Below are 18547 nucleotides of genomic sequence, written 5' to 3' on the forward strand. Positions count from 1 at the left end.
TGCAGAGCCTTAGAACTCTGGCTTTAATGAACACCTCCTTCTTCTCCAGGGTCCTAGAGGTCTGGATGCAGCTAGCAGTCTGGGGTCATGCCCAGCACACTGATGTCACCCACTGCTGGCAGAGGCTTCTGTGTCTTCTTAGGACATACTGGGTTCAGTGGCGGTCAACTCACTGGAGACAGACCCAGGCACAGGGCATGAGCTTCAGCAGAGGGCATCTCATGCAACTGATGGACACCCCAAACTTTTTGATACAGGTGAGGTGGGCCCAGGAGTGTGTGCACTGTGTGGGGAGTCACTTCCCCAGTCTTAAAATCAGCTGGTTTCTGCCCATGATGGGATTGTGCTTCCAGGGACAAACAGACTTACAGACGCCGCCTGACCAGCTCTGAGTGGCTGACATGGTGGAGGCAGGGCCCATCAGTAAACCTCCTAGTGACTGCCCTGTGCAAATCTGGTTACAAGGGGTCTTTGTCTATTAAGGAAACAGACACTTTTTTTTTTTTTTTTTAGTGTTTGTGGCTGGGCATAGTGGTATGTGACTTCAATCCCAGCATCTAGACAGCAGAGGCAGACAGATCTCTGAGTTGGAAGCCAGCCAGGGATGCAGAGTAAAACTCTATATCTCAAAAAGACAAATAAAAAACCAAATAAAACGGTGTTTGTGGGTCATTGGGGTGGCTAGGCAGGTAAAGGTGCTTGCCATGCCAGTCCAGTGACTTGATTTGATCCTCAGACCTGATGTAAAGGGGGAAGGAGATAATAAAGTCCACTAGTTGTCTTCTGGCCTCCACCATGTGTACCAAGGCACTGCTGTCCCCTCCCACACTCAGTACACACATTAATCTTTGAGAGAACTTGGGGCTTGCGCATGCTCGGCAAGCACATCACCACCAAGCTATATCACCAGACCTTAAATGCAGTCACAGCAGTCTGGGGCTGGAGAGATGGTTCCATGGTAGAGAGCACTAGCTGCTCCTCCAGAGTACCTGAGTTCAGTTCCCAGCACCCACGTCAGGATCTTTTTTTTTTAAGTTTTATTTATTTATTATGTATACAATATTCTGTCTGTGTGTATGCCTGCAGGCCAGAAGAGGGCACCAGACCTCATTACAGATGGTTGTGAGCCACCATGTGGTTGCTGGGAATTGAACTCAGGACCTTAGGAAGAGCAGGCAATGCTCTTAACCGCTGAGCCATCTCTCCAGCCCCCCACGTCAGGATCTTACAACCCTGTGAAGCTCCAGGGCATGTGATGACTCAGTCCCTGCTCTGGTTTGCACTGGCACGTTCACACTTTAAAAAGATGGATATGTGGAGAGAGCAGCAATTTGACTTTATTGGAAGAAATGAAATGTAGCCATTACAGAAATACAGGAGAAAGTAGGGTTTTGTTCTAGTCCTTAGCCCTGACACGATAATGAGAGGCTGTGGCCTAGCAGGAGTGAAGAGGGCATCACAAGTGCCAGGGGCAAGAAACAGCATTGCCCAGCAGACTGGATATATAGCTGAGAGATCCAGCCCACCATCCTGACAGGCCAGACAGTGAGTGATCCTAATGACAACTTGGCATCACCAAGAGTCCTGCTTCAGATTGCTAGAAAGAACTGAATTGACTTTAGAAAGAGTCTAAGGAAATCACTAAAGTGACTTTTGCCTTTTAAACAGAATTGCAATAGTGATGCGGGGTTTCAGAACTCCCAGGTATGGGCCTAAGGCAACAGCAGATCACAGGGTCTCACGCTTCTTTCCTTCTAGATGTTACAGGGCTTTGTAGACCCAGCTTGTATAGTCCGGGCTGCTTCAACTCAGCCTCTTAAGTAGGAATTTCAGGGGAACACTGCCACCCTTTAAAATTATACATACTTTTCTCTCTTCTTGCTGGGTGGTGGTGGTGCATGCCTTTAATACCAGCACTCAGGAGGCAGAGGGAAAGGGGATAGCTATGAGTTTGAGGCCAGCCAGGTCTACAGAGTTTCAGGACAGTCCCATAGAGAAACCTTCTCTCAAAAAACCAAACCAAACCTTCATTCTCCCTTACACTGTCCTCTCATACACTGGGGCGTCTAGAAACAAAGCAGACACTGAGAATGGTAGCCAAGGTCTTGCTCTTTATTGTAGTCGCCCCCCCCACGGCCAGGTAGCCCTTATCTGGCACCGTGTGCAGGTGGTGCGCCATCCTGTGGTGGCAGGCCACATCTCAGAGGCAAGGCTTCAGCTGTATCCTAAGTCAGAAGAGTAACTTAGCTCTCAGGGGTGGCCTGAGCTCTACCACAGGACAGCTACAGCTACTACTGGACCAGCCTTGGCTTAGATGTCTTCAGCAGATGGGAGACAGGCCAGAGGGGGCAGTGCCATCTAAGTACTAGCCAGTTTGCCTCCTCTGGTGGGTCTTGGGACTCCTAGGTGAGAGGGGAGACACCCCACTATGCACACAGATGGGAGTCTGTTCTGGCAGGGGTCAGGCAGGAATCCCTCCTGGTCAGCAGGCTCAAGGCATCTGATCCTTGCTCCCCCGCTGTTCCTCAGACCCACAGCCGCTGGACACCCATTAGACCGAGTGTGCTGCCCAGCCTGGCATGGCAGCCTGGAAGAGGCATACAAAAGACCACATCCTGTGCTCACAGTAAGAAGCTGAGTCCCGGGGTCTCAGACCTCGGCCCTCCCCTGTTCACAGATGTTGGGTGATTCTCTTCTACCCCCATAGCTCCTTGGGCCATCCAACAACCTGGGTACCAACCAAGGCTTATCCTCTCGATGCAATTCTCCTCCCCAGGTGACACAGAGAGGCTTCTCTGCCTAATCTTCCAGTTCTGGCTGCCACTGCCTGCGTGGGCACAGCCTCCTACAGGACTAGGCAAATGCTGCAGCTCTGAGACCAGGGCCCTCCAGGGCCAAGGCGAGGCTCCTCAAAGGTGGCTAGGGCAGAAGCAACTGTGCATGTGACATCATGGAGGAGGGGTGGTCATCTCCGGCCAGTAACTGGGTGACCCCAGAAGGATGGCCCTGGGGACTTGCTTGTAGAGGTTGTGTTGTCCTTGGCCTGCAGGAACAGGCACCTACAGTGTCAGCGGATCCGGGCTTTGCAGCAGGCCAGGTGCCTGGCAAGGGCATGGCAGCGCTGGGTAGATGTTCACTGGGCGGAGCAGCTGTCTCGGACCCTGGTAGGTGGGCTTAGTTCCTCTCCATCCTGCAGAGGCCCTGCAAGCAGCTTCTCTCATTCATCTCATCCCTTGGCCAACTCTAGACAAACCTGTATCTCGCTGTGGTCTCTGGACTAAAGTCAGGAGTCCTTGTCTGCTAACATTGTCAGAGGACGGCCCTCTTGTCACTTCCCTTTCTCCCTGGGGCGGCAGAAGTAGAAGGGCTACAGCTGCCAGGATGGCAAAGAGTCTTTTCTGTCAACTCTCTCTGTAGCTCAGACAGTGGCACCTGGACCAGGCCTGGAGGACATGGCGGAAAAGGGTCCTTCAGCTGCAGGTGGCTCAGCGGCTACTCCAGCAGGAAGAGAGCTGGGTCCTTTCCCAGGTGGCTCTACCTCACCTCGCCTAGCCAGCCTTCCAAACAGTGTTACCTTTGGGCTGAGCCAGGGAGAGGGGAGGGGCTGTCCCTGCTCAGCACCCCAAGGTTTCCTCATTCACTAAGCTGATCCATGGTTACAGTGCACAGTGGTTATTAGAGCCCTTGATTGGTGGCCATAAGCCCAGCCCAGTGTCAGTCACTCAACCTGAGACCAGACTGTTGGTGGCACTGGCTACCCATGCTGGTCCCTGCAGGGCCTGGGTCATTTGCAGGTCACTGGGCACAGCTTCCCAGGCCACAAGTCCAGTCTATCCAGAGCCTGTATGTTTGGGCTGAGATACAGCGACCTCGCTGTGAGGCAGAGGAAAAAGCCTCCGGTTGAGATACACAGAGCATGGCTCAGGAGTCAGTCTGATAGGCCTAGTCAGGCCCTGGAGGGAGCCGAAACACATGTCCTTTCTTGTCCCTCCCTGCTTCCAGGCCTTTGGAAAGTGGTACCGGCGCCTGGTAGCCAGGAGCCCACGAGAAGAACCAGACATAGCAGGTGTGGAGCAGAGCAGGGCCCAGCAGCAGCTGTGCTGTGAGCTACACCCGAGAAACAAACAGAACCAGGCCAGGCCCGCAGCTGGAGGCTCAGCTCCCAGAGCTCTGGGGGCACAATAAAAGAATGTCCCTTGTCCAGGCTGCTCTCACCTGTTGTCATCTGGGTCTAGGGGACAAAGGAAGAGGGAATCCCCTGCTCTAGCTAAGTTGCTCTACGGACAGACTCCTCCCCCTTCCTGACTCAAACAGGACCAGCAGGCCGGGAGCCAGGCCTCAGGGGCAGCTATCTGTGCCTGCCAGTCACTATCCCAGGCAGCGAGGCCTGAGAGCTGACTGGAGAAGAGGGCCAGGGACAGCTTCTAGGCTAGGCCGAACAGAGAAGACGGCAGCTGGCGCGGGTGCCCACTCAGAAGGAGCACAGCTGGGCCCTGCTCAATGAATCGCATCTTATGGGCTTGAGCAGAGAGCACAAGCCTCCTAAATGGGACATCTTAGATCCCGTCAGAGCCTGGCTACTTCCGGCCAGTTTAGCTGTCACTGTCATGTGTGGAAAGATGAGGGGGCTCCAGGAGGCTTAGGGCGCCTGCGCGTCTCTCTCTGTGGAGTGCCTGTTGAGCAGCTCAAATGTGTCTTCCACCACCTGCCATAGGCAGTTGTCCAGCAGGAACTCGTTGTCCACCAGGTTGACCAGGAAATAATTGTCATGGATGTACTGGATGATCATGCGGGATGGGGACTCCTCCTCATACAGTTTGCCCCACTGCTCAATCCACAGGGCAAAGGCCTCATCCTACATGAGGACACAGACACATGTGTGCAGGGTCAACAGGGCTACCACACCCAGGTCCTGGCTCCCGCTGTCTCCCTGAGGGCCACCCAGGGAAGAGCAAGGCAGTACTGCTCCAGCTGGCCCAGAAATAAGTGCTAACTTGTGGCCTCCCAGGCCAAGTTTATAGGTCCTAGGGTATGTGTTTCAGACTACTGTCTGCCCAGGGCTCTCAAGGTAGCCAGGGCACACACCCTCCCACCCACTCACCTTCCAGAACATGAAGCTGATGGGATCCACCACAGTAGGCTGGATGATCTCTCGACCAGGGAAGATGCCCCACGTAACGGCATTGGGCTGCAGCTCGGGGGCATTAGTGATGTTCTTCCCCTGGGAACAGAGGCAGGGCGACTGCAGCCCCACTGCTGGCGACCTCACCCAGCCCGTACTGCCCTCCTGGTCTGTTGCCCTCTACTTAAACCAGAGACCTAGAGGCATCCCGGGCCACTCTTCTCACCCTGATCCCCTCCTGTGCTTATAATCCAGGCTGGCCTTGAACTCAAGATCCTCCAGCGATTAGCTTCCCAGATGCTGGGGTTACAGACATAGCTTCCCAGCTGTGTGCTGCCACAGCTGGCTTTGCTGCTGCTTCTCACCTAGGCCTACAATAGCAGTCCTGCTTCCTCCCTGGGTCACAAGGGCCTCTGACGATGTTCCCTGGTCCTTGCCACCCTCATAGTTGTGTACTATGATCTTTGTAAAAAGAAATGGAGGCAAGCCACTCTGCCACCGGGGAAAAGGCTCCCTTGCTTTTAGGTAGTCTCCAGGCCTCAGGCAGGACATCAGAGCTCCTGGTCCTGGTGCAACACTGCCATGTCCTACTTGCGCTTTCTCCAAGGGCAGTGCAGCCAGAGCCTTGCCTTCTGTCCTTTCCCCAGCATGCCCTTTGCCCTTTGTTTACTCTTTGCCTTAAAAAGATTCAGGCAAGGGTCTGGGGACGTGGCTCAATGAGTAAGAGCACTTGTTGCACAAGCTTAGACACGGTATCATGTGAGCAGCCGGGCATGGCTCTGCGTGTGCCTGCATGGGGTAGAGCGAGGACTGCAGAGGCCGCAGCTGTCAACACAGCTCTAGCTTCAGTGAGAGATGCTGTTTAAAGGGAATAAAGCAATGGTGATAGAGGAAGACACGGGACGTCTTCCTTTGGCCCCCAGGTGAGTGTATGTGCATATGTGTGCGCACACACATACACAATTGCACACAGACTCAGCCCATACAGGATCCCTTCTAGAAACCCTGGGCCTCTCAGGTGTGACAACCCTCCTCAGGATCCTGTAGCATCCCATGTTGAACCTGCCTTTCCTGCCTACACGGACTTGTCATTGCATATATTCATCTACCTCCCAGCCTGGGAGCTCTCTCAGGAGGCCTGCCTCTATCTGGTCCCCTTGGACAGTAAGCCTGGCCTGAGCATCTGGGGACTGTCAGGATAAACGTGGGTCTTCTCAAGCCCTGCCGCCATCTAAGCTGGGTGCTGGCTTACCTGCACGTCAACAATGTGGTAGTTGACCCGGAGCTCATACTTCTTCAGCACCTGCAGAAGGGCCTCCACGGTCTCAGGGGAGGTGAAGAACTCTAAGTAGGCCTGAGGGAGAAGACACCCATCACGTCAAGCCAGGCTCCTTGCCAGCATCTCTGCCTTCTCTCCTCACCCTGCTGCAGGCGACCTCGGCATCTGACTAGATCTGCCTACTCCATCAGCCAGATGCTATCCTCCTCCAAGTGTAGGACCCCATTCATACGAGTGTAGGTCACTGAGGCTCTGGGACTAGAGGTGTCACTGTGGACCAGGATGAACTGTGGAGTCCGGGTGAAATAAGGAAAGAGGCTTCTCTGTCTGGAGTGGTTCCAAGGTACCAGCCATTGGATTAAGGTGTGTGAGGAACTGAAGAGAGCCACTCTGACAAGCTTGGGCTGAGGGAGGAGGCTGGCACAGGCTAGCCTCCCCATCTATTGGGTGACAATGCCACCAAAGGGCCGGGCAAGGCACTTCTGTCTGCAGATGCCTCTTTCCCTTCATTTTCTAGAATGTTCAGAATACTGCAAGGTGGGTATTTTGCCCAGAGGAGGAAGCCAGGTTTGGGGCTGCATCAAGGGAAACAGCAGAGCTGGCATCTAAACCCAGGTCTTCTGAGTCCAAGGCTCAGGCCATGCTGTGGAGTGTCACTTAGGCCTGGCAGGCCTAGCAGGCCTGGGGTTAAAGTGCCGATCTTGTTAGCAGCCAGAGCTCTGAGAGCTGTTTCCTTGTTCTTCCTCCAGGGAGAGCACTTCATATGTTTTGTCCTTAAAACATAAAATGCCCCCTCCTCCATTTTACACAGCGAACTGGTGAACCAGGTGATCTGCTACCTGTTGCAGGGCCCAGGAGGGAAGGCCAGGGCTCCACTGCAGTTTCTGGCCAGGACGAGCAGCATACCTTCTGGAAGACGTAGCCCCCACTGGGGCCCCAGCCCACAACAGGGTCCGAGGATGGCTTCCCATTGATGTTGGGCTGAGAGTTGATGGTGAGGATGCCCAGCCTGTTGACGCGTAGGAGCTCCTCCTTCATCAGACTGGTTTCCGCTGCCAGGGGGTCATCGTTCCAGGGCAGGCAGGTTACCTGCAGGGCAAGGTGAGCTGAACTAGGGCACCCATGAGTCTGGGCCTGGGTTGTTTCGCCCCTGCACAGTCACGGTAGAGACCTAGTCTGTCTCGCCTCCATGGGCTCCTCAGTGGGACTTCTTATCCCTTCCCTCAGCTGAGATGCATATCCATACACGAGGAAACAGCTTAGCTCATGTCCAGCCAAAGGCTAAGACAAGATTGGACCCCATTATCCCGTCCCACCCCACTTACTATATAGCCATGCTGGTTTGGCTCTCCTGAGAGGTAGTGTTCAAAGACTTCGAAGACGCTTTTCTCGCTGGTGAGCTCCTCACCCCACATCTTCAGCAACTCCTCCCTGGGGGACTTACTCTTCAGGTAAAAGAGGTAGTAGTCCTTCAGCTCCCCAAAGGCTGGCGAGGAGGAATTACCCCTGGCAAGAGTGTCGGGGTCAGGGCGCTCTCCTGTGAGTCCCACCCCTAACATCCCCCAGGCACCAGCAGTTTTTAGCAAGGAGTGGCTGTTGCCCTCACCAGCGGCCATTGGGAAACTCGTCCCAGTCCTGTGTACGGTAGATATAGCTTTTTGGTCTGGAGGCCCAGAAGATGGGGCGAACATATTCCTCCCGCCGCTTGGGATTTGCACTGACAGCCCAGGGCAGGGGACGTCTGGAGAGAAGGAAGGGGTAAAAGCCAAGAGATTAAGTGGAGTGAGCTAGAGGAAGTCACCAAGCCTGGTCACTCAGCCTCATTCTGAGCCTCCACTACACGTGGAAGCCCTCTGAGGTGGAGGGTGGAACCCAGTGACCTGCTAGCTGTCACACCGATGCGCCTCCTTGCCACTGTAGGGTCACTTTGCACCATCGCTGCTCTGCCTCCCCTGGAATATTCCTCCAGCTTCCACTTCTCACCTGGGATCCTCAGTCCACATGCCCAGTTGCTTTAGCACCTCCGTGGTGGCCACCTCACGGTTGAGGGTATAGAAGTGGAGGCCCGGCACCAAGCCACTGTCCAACAGCTCCCGGCACAAGTTCACAGCCAGCTCAATTCCATAGTTGCGGATGGCAGCATCGTTATCTTTGATTGGCTCAATTACATCCTTGATCTTCTGTGGTACCTCCAGCTTGGACAGTTTTACAAGCTGCCGAAGGGAGGTGTAGCCCTGTCCAAGACACAAGAGGTGTGGGGCCATCTCTAGCCCGTCTTCCAGCTTATTCCCTTTCTAGTCTCTGGCTAATTAGTTTCATGCAGAGACCTGGGGAAGCCAGGTGGTAATCCGGGGCGATGCTTGGCCTGCCCTGCTTTCTCCCTCCTTTGTAGACTCTGGGAGCTGCCTGCAGCATTCTTGCCATCAGCCAGCCCCTGGGCCCAACACAGTGGTCATTTAACTCAGCTATTCCCAAAGCTCACTGGCCAGTCATCTGCCAAACTTAAGGTTTAAATTACAAATCCCACCTCTAGAACGATGGGATTACAAGTGTATACCATCAGGGTCAGCTTAACCAAAATTTCAAGGACATCTGTCAGTAGGCCAAAGCATAAGCCCTTTATACACCCCATTGTGTCTTAGGGGTGACAACCAAGGTGACCAGATGCAGCGCGTGGACAACGCCTGATGGGCATCGAGCACGACTGAGGAAGGACTTCACACGACCCGGAGCCCCAGCCCTGGCCAGGACAGTGCCCTGGAGTGAGGGACCCAGGCCCTCTGGAGCCTCTCACCTGTATAGGAAAGATCCCGGGCAGGATGGGGCAGGAGATGCCTATTTCTGTGCAGGCCTTCACAAAACTGAAGAAGGTGTCGGCCTCAAAGAAGAGCTGGGTGATGATGAAGTCAGCACCTGCAGATACTTTCTCCTTCAAGTGCTTCAGGTCATCCTCAAAGCTCTTTGCCTCGGGGTGGCCTTTGGGGTAACCTACCAGTAGAGAGAGGAGACTGACCTCAGCCTACCTGCTCGAGGAGTGCCTGGGGCCTGGCACAGTCCACAGCCCAGGCTCTGCATGCATGCCCCCCAGCAGCAGTGTAGACAGCTGGATTGTGGTTGCCCAAACCACGGCTGTTCCACAGAGCCTGTAGATGAGCCTCCAGGAGAGGGGCGGACTATTCCAAATGCGACACTCTCCTGCCTCACTCAGGCAAATTAGACCCACACTTTGTAGCCACAGACCAAATGCCACATTCAATTGTAACACTAACTGGACTGTTTCTAGGGAGCCAGAGAGCCAGACTTAACTCACTGGAGCATTGGACAGAAGGCGTTGGTTCACGTTTTATTTTGTTTTGGCTTAGGGATGGAACCCAACATCTTATGCATGTTAGACAAGCATTCAACTACTGAGCTTCATCTCTAGTTTCTGAGTAACACAGAGGGGGTGACGGGGTTTGTTTCTTTGAGACAGGGTCTCTCTAGGTAGCTACGTAGCTTTAACTGTAGCTTTCACCGCAGATAAAGCTGATCCTGAATTCAAAGAGACTGACTGCCTCTGTACCCAGCCCTAACATTTTTTTTCTAACATTTTTAAAATTTTTTTTAAAAGTATGAAGTTAGGCAATGGCACACCTTTAATCCCAGCACTTGGGAGGCAGAGGCAGGTGAATCTCTGTGAGTTTGAGGCTAGCCTGGTCTACAAAGTGAGTTTCAGGACAGACTCCAAAGCTAGAGAAACCCTGTCTCAAAAATCAAAAAAATAAAAAAGTATGCATGACACTAAAATCCCTCTGAGTCAGGATTCTGAAAGGCTAATGATTCTATTGTGGAAGCTGGTGAGATGGTCCTGTAGTTAAGTTAGAAGCACTGGCTGCCCTTTTAGAGGACCCTCTTCTAGCCTCTGTAGGCACCAGGCATGCACACAGTGCACAGACATACATGCAGGAAGGGCAAACATACATATAATTTAAAAACTCACATTATATGAAGAATAATTTAAGAAAGTGACATTTTGCTTCAAGAAATGAACGGAGGGACTAGAGAGATGGCACAGCAGTTAAGAGCGCTTACTGCTTTTGAAGAGGACCTGGGTTTTCCCCCCAGCACCTCTATCGTGGCTCAAAACCTTCTGACCTCTATGGACACTGCACATATGGTGCACGTACACATAACACTAAACACCATATTAAACAAATATATTTTAAAAACAAACAAAGGACAGACTATAATAACTACTTTCCAGTGTCCAGAAATCATGGAAACAATTCACTTGGTTGCATTCCCTGCTTGCCATCCTCTTCTGAAGGCAGAAGACACATTAGTTTCAATCCCACAAAAAACTTCCTGTAGGGCTGGCAAGATTGCTCAGTGGGTAGAGGCACTTTCAAGCAAGCTTGATGACCTGAGTTCAATCCCCAGATCTCACAATGTAGGAGAGAACAAGTTCCTAAGAGTTGTCCTTTAGCCGGGTGGTAGTGGTGCACACCTTTGGCCCCAGCACTCAGGAGGCAGAGGCAGGTGTATCTCTGTGAGTTTGAGACTAGGTTGGTCTATAGAATGAGTTCCAGGACAGCCAAGGTTACATAGAGAAACTCTGTCTCAAAAAACCAAAACAAAACAAAAAGAAAAAAGAAAAAAAGAAAGAAATCCTGTCTTGGAAAAAACAAAAATCAGTAAACAAAGAAATAAGTAGTTATAAATAAAAAAGAAAAGACAAAAAGGACCCAACAGTTGTCCTTTGTGTATGTCATGTTACATGCATGCCTGTGTATGTTTGTACAGACACATAAACACTCACAAAATAAAGAAGTAAAATATTTTTTTCTCCTACAGTCCGATTACACCAGGGTGTGGGGGATGGGACAATGGGATGACCACGAGCTGAGCATGCAGAAAATGGGGTTCCCAAATTGCACAGAGGTTCTCTAAGCCCACTGGTGGCTTTGTGAACTCTATGACCCCTCCTCTCAATGACCAAACTCACTAGCAGCCTTGCACAGGCAGAGAGGCAGGAAGGCACAGCTTGGAGGCAACCTCAGAGACTGAGAGGCCCTCTGCCTGAGCTCCACCAGGAGCAGAGCTACGTAGAGAGACAGCCTGAACTGAAGCTGTCTGGAAGCCAAGCTGTTTTACTGTGATAAGGACATTTGGTTCTTAGGAAACCAGCCACCAAGGATAGATACAAAAACTATTATTTCAAGACAGAAAGAACCAGGAGGTCAGGCAGCAGAACTTCAGCTTTGAACAAGCTCTCTCTCCAGTGGGAAACCCCAAAGCCACACAGCTGAGCAGTCTGAGCATTGCTGGGGAAATCCATACTTCAAGAAAATTGTCCTGCATGACTTGGGGCTTTGCTCGTTTTGCTATGTTCTTTTCCTTCCATGACCAGCTTGGTAGTTTCAAAGTGTTTTGTTTACTTTTAGTTTTGTGTGTATGTGTGCCATGTGTGTAGGTGCCAGTGGAGACCAGGGCAGAGCACCAGATCCCCTGGAGCTGGAGTTAGGGTGTCTATGAGCCCCAGGGTATGGGCGCTGGGACAGAACTCTGGTTTTCTACTGGAGCAGCAAGCACTCAATCCCTGAACTCTAGCTCCAAATCCGCTCCCTCTTCACCCACCAGTTCCACCACTCTACAACAGGCAAAGCACAGGACCACGTGACAGCTCACCACCACCTCACACCCACAGCTAGTGCATGTCTACGCAGTCCCCAAATAGCTGCATCCAGGCCAGTAGGGACAGTGGCAATCAGGACAGCTGGCAGTGCCTGCTCCCCTGAATTCTTGTGCAGTGTTTCCCAGTCTTAGCCAGCTAGGCAGCCTGCTGAGAGGAGCACATGCAGACACTGTTGCAGGGGGCTGGAGAGAGCCCCAAGTCATGCAGGACAATTTTCTTGAAGCTGCAAACTTTATTTTTAAATTATATTAAGGGCCCATGAGATGGCTCAGTCCGTGAAAGTCTTGCTATCAAGTCTGACCACTTGAGTTTAAATCCTAGAACCGACATGAAAGAGAACTGACTTCTGAGAGCTGGCCTCTTACCTTCCTAGTGTGTACACTCACACACACAGAGTAAATAAAATAAATTTTACTACTTGGTATATTACTCTACAATATAAGCACTCATCTGCTTATTTTCTTGGTACCGGAATGGAACCAGGAACCTTACACACACAAGGCAAGCTCTCCACCAAACTATATAGCTCCAGCTCTGGGCTTCTAAGACAAATTCAGGCTGGCCTTGAACTCCTGTCCTGTCTTCCTCCTCTACCCACCTCCCCATCCCTTAGTGCAAGGATCAGAGCTGAGCCAGTGTGAGCCTCACTTCCTATGAACACAGAGCTAACACAGAACAGTCAGAGCTGGGGGCATCTGGAACTGACACTGTGCACACACAGAAGCAGGACTCATGCATAGGGCAGTGTGTCCATGAGGGCGGCTCCCACAGCAGATGCACAGTGAAAAGTCAGCCTCTGGACCCTGGTACAGAGGGAATAAAGAAGGGCCTCAGTTCCTGACTCCTTTCAGGGCCTAATGAATCCCCTAGCCCTGGAGTACACACACACACACACACACACACACACACACACACACACACACACTCTACCAGTGAGAAGGTGGGGCATGAAAGGCAGAGGAGGGGAAGCGTCAGGAGTGGGAATGGTATGCCTGGCAGCGGAAGCAGGATGCGCACAAGAACGGTACCACTGGGTTCTCCTCTGTGCTCCCCCATCTGTATCTACCCAATCCCCATGTCATGAACGGAATATTGGCTGGCTTCTGCTTATCCTGTCCCGTCTCTGTCCCCACTCACCTGCCACGCAGATGTCAAAGTAGTCGCCAAACTCGCTGCGGATGTGCTTCACCAGGTCTGTGGCGCAGTTGAAGCCGCCTTCCTCTGCTTCCCAGTGGTCACCTACGGGGTCTGTAGGGTTGCTGGAGGTCATGGTCACTGGGTGTTCCCTGACCTCCAGAGAGTCTTCTCATTCCCTCCACCTACCCCTACACTTGGCTGTGGGCTCCTCAAAAACAGAGACTTCCTACTGTGCAAGTCTAGCCTGAACCTGGCAAACAGGAGGTAGAGGGTGGTGGTCAGTTGTCTACTGAGGCCGACTCTGCAGGTGGCCTTGTGGGTGGTGGGATCAGGGGAGGTGTGGCTCTCCACTGAGCCTGGAGTGTCAGGGGCTCTGGTCTGGCCTGATGCCGGCTGTGCTCAGGTCCCTTCTCCCATCTCTCTGCTCTCTCAGAGCTCCTGGATTCTGGTGGGTTTTCTACTCATGGAGTCTTGTGGTGAGGAGAGGCCACAGACCCCTCCCATACATCGGGCTCCCACTTCCCACTGCTGAGCACCCAGGTGCTCCTGGGAAATGCCAGCACAGCACACTATGGCCAGACCAGAAAGGCCAGAGTCTGATGGCATTGTGTAGTGGGGGCAGAGGGTTATCAGGCACCAGCCACATCCCGACTGAACTGGATCCAGGTCAAGAGGTGGAAGCCCATGGTGGACTCATTACCCACAATGCTCACTGATCCTCCTGAAGCAGCGGACCCCTAATGTGTTTATAGTGTACACTTTTCCCAGGGGAAATAAGACCTTTTCTGGGGACAGGAGAAGCCTTCAGGAAAGCAAGAACCCAGAAAGTAGGGGTGCTGGCGCCACACCTCCCCTCAGTGCCATTATGTTCTTCAGGCCGAGCTCCTTGGCTCGGTGCAGATGGCCCGTGATCTCCTCCTGGCGCTGCTGGCAGCAGGTCACGTGCAGGATGGTCTCCAAGCCACAGTAGTTGACTGCTGTGCTGGCGATCATCATGGAGGAGGTCTCCTTGTCTGAGCCAGGGTCTCCAGCGGGGTGCCAGGTAACGTCTAGGAAGAGGGGGCCCCCTGCTGCCATCCGGTCAAACCTGTAGGGGATTTCTTTCTTAAGTTTGGGCTCCTGGGGGAGCAGCAGGCTCACTCATCTTCCCTGGGGTTGGGGGTTGTGGGGGAAGAGCTGGAGCAGCACAAAAGGCAAGCTGCTCTCAGAGCACTGCATCTACTTCCCAGGCGCATCACCTAATAATCGCCTTGAGCCACAGTGACTTCATTCCTAAGATGTGGCAGATAACAGTACCCTCTCCACATCTGTGAAGGTACTGGGTCAGACAGCTGTGCAGCACTCAGAGAAGAGCCTGAGCTCAGTGGTTGGCGGATAACAACGTGTGAACGGCACTTTATGCTTCTCAGAGTGCAAGCACACTCACTGGTTTTGGGTGAGTTTAAGGTCTTGAAAGTTGAGGGTTTGAGATCCTGGCAGGGCAGTAGCAGGCAGAGGGCCTCACTTTAGGAAAGGAAGAGAAAGCAGATACAGCTTTCTCTTGTATTGCAGAGCAAGGTTGGGTTCCTGAACTGGATTCACAAGCCTTCTTAGCTGGGCAGTGGCCTTTAATCCCAGAGGTAGGTGAACCTCTGTGAGTTTGAGGCCAGCTGGTTTACAGAGTAAGTTCCAGTACAGCCAGGGCTGTTGCACAGAAAACTCTGCTTATGTAGGGTTAGGGATCGAACTTAGGGTTTCCTGCAAGCTACACACTCACTTCATCAACTTAGCTACATCCTCCCTACCCACCCCCAGTGACGACAGGGTATCATTATGTAACCCTGGCTGGCCTGCACTCATAGTCATCCTCCTGCCTCTGAGCACCGCTATGCCTGTCTTCCCTTTCTCTCTTTGTGACGCTGGGGACAAAGCCCAGGGGCCTAGCAAAGCACTCTCTGACTTGAAGAAAGGAACTGAAATTCAAAGAGTGCCACCACAAAGCGTGCCTTTCCTGATTTGGAAACACACGCCCTGTGTCCAGCTAGCTCAGCACAATCCCTACGTTGCTATTTGTTGACTTCCTAAGCTCCTTGTGAGCCAGCCCCACGTTCTGCCAAAGAATGTGGCCTGGGAATGAACATTTTTGGCCTGCTGAGGAGTGTGTCCAAACATATCCGATGCTGCCTCAGAGGGACTTTTGCAGACAAGAAGTTGTAAGTTGAAACCAAACTCCCTGTCTCGCCTCTGCTTCTTCCTGCCTCCCCTCTCCAGTGCCTTTTCCTGCCGGGTTAAAGGGCAGCTCATGTTCCCCTCCATAGACCCCCATTACTTATCCTCCTTCCCTACTCACCTTGAGATGAGGTTAACAGCTCCCTCAGCAGTCCGAGGAGGGAAGAACTCCAGGGAGAACCACTTGTCACCAGAGTCCATCCTGCGCCTCATCTTCTCGCGGAGTCTCTCGTGCCGCTCTGGGTCCAGGCTGGGCGTGGAACATCTCGAGCTGTCCTTGGAGCTCTCGCTGCCACTGCTGCTGCCCTCGTTCACCATGGCTGGGTTCCTGCTGTACAGGGTGGGGGCCAGGGGCATCAGGGTGCTGGTCGCCAAACCCCATGTACACCCAACACCTGAGTAGGCAGCTCCAGTGGCGAACGCTGCTTAACACAGGAAGGCAGCCGACAAGGGCGAAGCTCACACAGCTCCTACCCAGAGGCTCCATGCGCTCTGCCCCCCTGCTGTCGTCTGGCTTCTCTGTGTGATGACCTCCCACTAGGCACTGAGCCGCTCTTGGATCCTCCAGCTCAGGAATCCTTGGTGACAGCTACCTGATAGAGGGTGGCACAGAAAGCCTCACACAGCCAGCCTCTGAGGCCCACATTCCTAGGGATGGGTAACAGTGGCCAGCAGGGAGGACCCTGGCTTCGCGATGGTTCATCTCAGTCAGCTTAGACTCCAGTGAGTGGGGAAGGAACCGGGAACCTTTCCTGGAGGGTGTGCACAAGTGGGCGGAGCTGCGACAAAGAGCCCTGAGCTAAAGCTGGGGCCACGCAAAGGGGCGGGAGTAAGGTTTCTAGAGCGGAGAGAAGGCTCAGGCGCAAGTCAAAGAAGCCTGCTGAAGGGTGGGGGGAGGGGAGAATGTGGGCAGGCTGGGACTGCAGGGGTTGGTGATTAGGCCACTGGCCATTCAGGGTCACTGGATTTCCCTCTCCAAAGAAAGAACAGATCACAGCCTGGAACACGGTAGAGGCTGTGAGCAGCATGGCCAGGCAGCCTCATTTCCCGAGTTCACGCTACTCCAAAAAACAATGTTGTGCTGCGAGCTAGAACTTGACTGAAATCACTAAGGCTAGGGATTCGTGTCCAGCTTTGAACAAAGGCTGTTCCTGATGAAGTCAAAAGAATCAGTGACCACAGTGCCACCACATACGCGGTCACAGCAGTCGCAGCCCGGCTGACAGGGCGTAGAGCCACACTGCAGTCTGGTCAGGAAATGACAGACGACTGACAACAAAGCAAACGTGACTGCTGCACAGCAGTGATCTGTGCTGCGGCGACGCGGAGCAACAGAGGAACAGCCAAGCCAGGCTCGTTCCTTTCCAGAAACTTCCACCTCTAAGTCAATGTACCATTTTGAGTCTTAGCCTCAAGAATCAGAAAAAAAATTCATGTCTCCTTCCTCTTCTAAGGCACAGAAGACAGGTTAAGGAGCCAGTTCTAAAAGCTCTGCCCTGGCTTAGTGCCAGTGCTATCCCCTGTGTATTTAGGCCAGTTTTGTTCTGACCTAAAACCGCCAGGTTCTCAGGGAGAGTGAGGAAGAAGGTAACCTTACATGTCAGCTGCAACCTTCCTCCTCATTCTCTTCCACAGCAAACTGCTGGAAGATTTAAGCAGTTCTTTTCTTTTTCTTTTTTTTTTTTTTTTGATTTTCGAGAAAGGGTTTCTCTGTAGCTTTGGAGCCTGTCCTGGAACGAGCTCTTATAGACCAGGCTGGCCTCAAACTCACAGAGATCCACCTGCCTCTGCCTCTGACTTAAGCATTTCTAATTCGTGCCATGTTTCAACTAACAGCCACCAACTACCCTTTAGTTGGCCTCTCACAACACAAGGTTGAGACTGTGGCCTAACAAGTTTGTTTAGCATTCTGCTCTGCTGTTGGTCCCTTACCTGAGACCAGGACCAGGGATCCAGTGCCCAGTAGAGTAGTGACAGCCAGTACTCATTGAGTCCTAATGGCCAGGGCCTCCACACTGGTCTCAAGATGCCCCTCTGCCACCTACTAATCACTTACTGTGCCAAACACAGCCCTACCACTCCCCAAACTGCTGTGGGCACCTGGGCGACAAAGCCAGTGGTCCACCACTCCTCTCCAGATCCTGTCAGGGAGGCAGGGGCAGGAGGATCTCTGTGTGAGTTCAAAGCCAGCCTGATCTACAAGTTTGTTCCACAACAGACTCCAAAGCAACACAAAGAAGCCCTGTCTCGAAAAATCAAAAAAGAAAAAAAGAAACTGGCAGCCAGGCGTGGGAGCGCACACATTAAACCCCAGCTCTCAGGAAGGAGAGGCAAGCGCTGAGTTCAAGGCCAGTCTGGTCTACAGAGAGTTCCAGGACAGTCAGGGCTGCACAGAGAAACCCAGTCTCGAAAAACAAAACAAAACAAAACAAATGACAGACAGAGCTAGACAGAAAGACACTATAGAGCTAGAAGACAGACACTATAGCTGGCAACCAACCACCGTGGCGCTGGGTGGCCTGAGGGACGGGAATGGGGTCACCTGGTCAGTGGGTCACGGGCCTGGACGGGGATGCGAGTCCCAGACGGCTCCGGAGGCCGGATCACTGCCTCAGATCCAGGACTCCTTTAACCTTGGGATACTTTCGTGCAGGTAGGGAGGCTGGGATGACAGTCTCTAGAGGTGCCTTAGGCTGGAGGAGCGACCGGAACCTTTAAGAGGAGAGCGCAGGACGGGCCAGCTCCCAGCTGCCGGCCCACAAGGAGGCGAAGTGACACATTTCTCCAATCGGCGAATTCCTCCGCGGCGTCCCAAGCCTCTGAGCCACTCACCGTCCTGTCAGAACCTTGGCGGTCGCGGCGCCATCTCCCTAGCACATGAGGAGGAGGCGGGGCGCAGCTGCCGGTTGCCAAGGGAAACAGGACAGGAGGTAGGCGGAAGTTCAAAGGCAGCGACAGGAAGTCCCGCCCAAACATGGCCGCGCCCGGCGGTCTCTTGGGAAGCCGGCTTAGTACTGCGTCATGTGACGCGAGCTCTCGCCCCACCCGTCTACAGCCACTCCCTGTCTCCCGTCCCTAAGCTCGAGAGGGCCACGTGACCCTCCCGGGGCCAGTCACGTGAGGCGCA

General features: G+C 53.1%; 1 protein-coding gene across 7 annotated transcripts; it reads right to left on the minus strand.

The window, feature by feature from the left end:
• Positions 1-2091: 2091 nt before the first annotated feature.
• On the minus strand, positions 2092-18296 carry Mthfr (methylenetetrahydrofolate reductase). Of its 7 annotated transcripts, none has more exons than XM_038335093.2 (12): positions 17963-18296; positions 15542-15748; positions 14061-14299; positions 13213-13323; positions 9196-9389; positions 8385-8635; positions 8008-8142; positions 7727-7907; positions 7308-7490; positions 6375-6476; positions 5102-5221; positions 2092-4855 (listed from the first exon to the last, which is right to left on the minus strand). In XM_038335093.2, the coding sequence occupies exons 2-12, from the start codon at positions 15736-15738 to the stop codon at positions 4640-4642; spliced, it is 1929 nt and encodes a 642-aa protein (XP_038191021.1). In that variant the 5' UTR covers positions 15739-15748; positions 17963-18296; the 3' UTR covers positions 2092-4639. The 7 variants fall into 7 exon arrangements, with proteins under 7 accessions (XP_038191021.1, XP_038191022.1, XP_038191025.1 ...); XM_038335094.2 differs by having other exon boundaries at positions 15542-15751; XM_038335097.2 differs by having other exon boundaries at positions 18253-18287.
• Between the last annotated feature and the right edge of the window lie 251 nt (positions 18297-18547).

Source organism: Arvicola amphibius, chromosome 6 (assembly GCF_903992535.2).
Source record: "Arvicola amphibius chromosome 6, mArvAmp1.2, whole genome shotgun sequence".
Classification (NCBI taxonomy): domain Eukaryota; kingdom Metazoa; phylum Chordata; class Mammalia; order Rodentia; family Cricetidae; genus Arvicola; species Arvicola amphibius.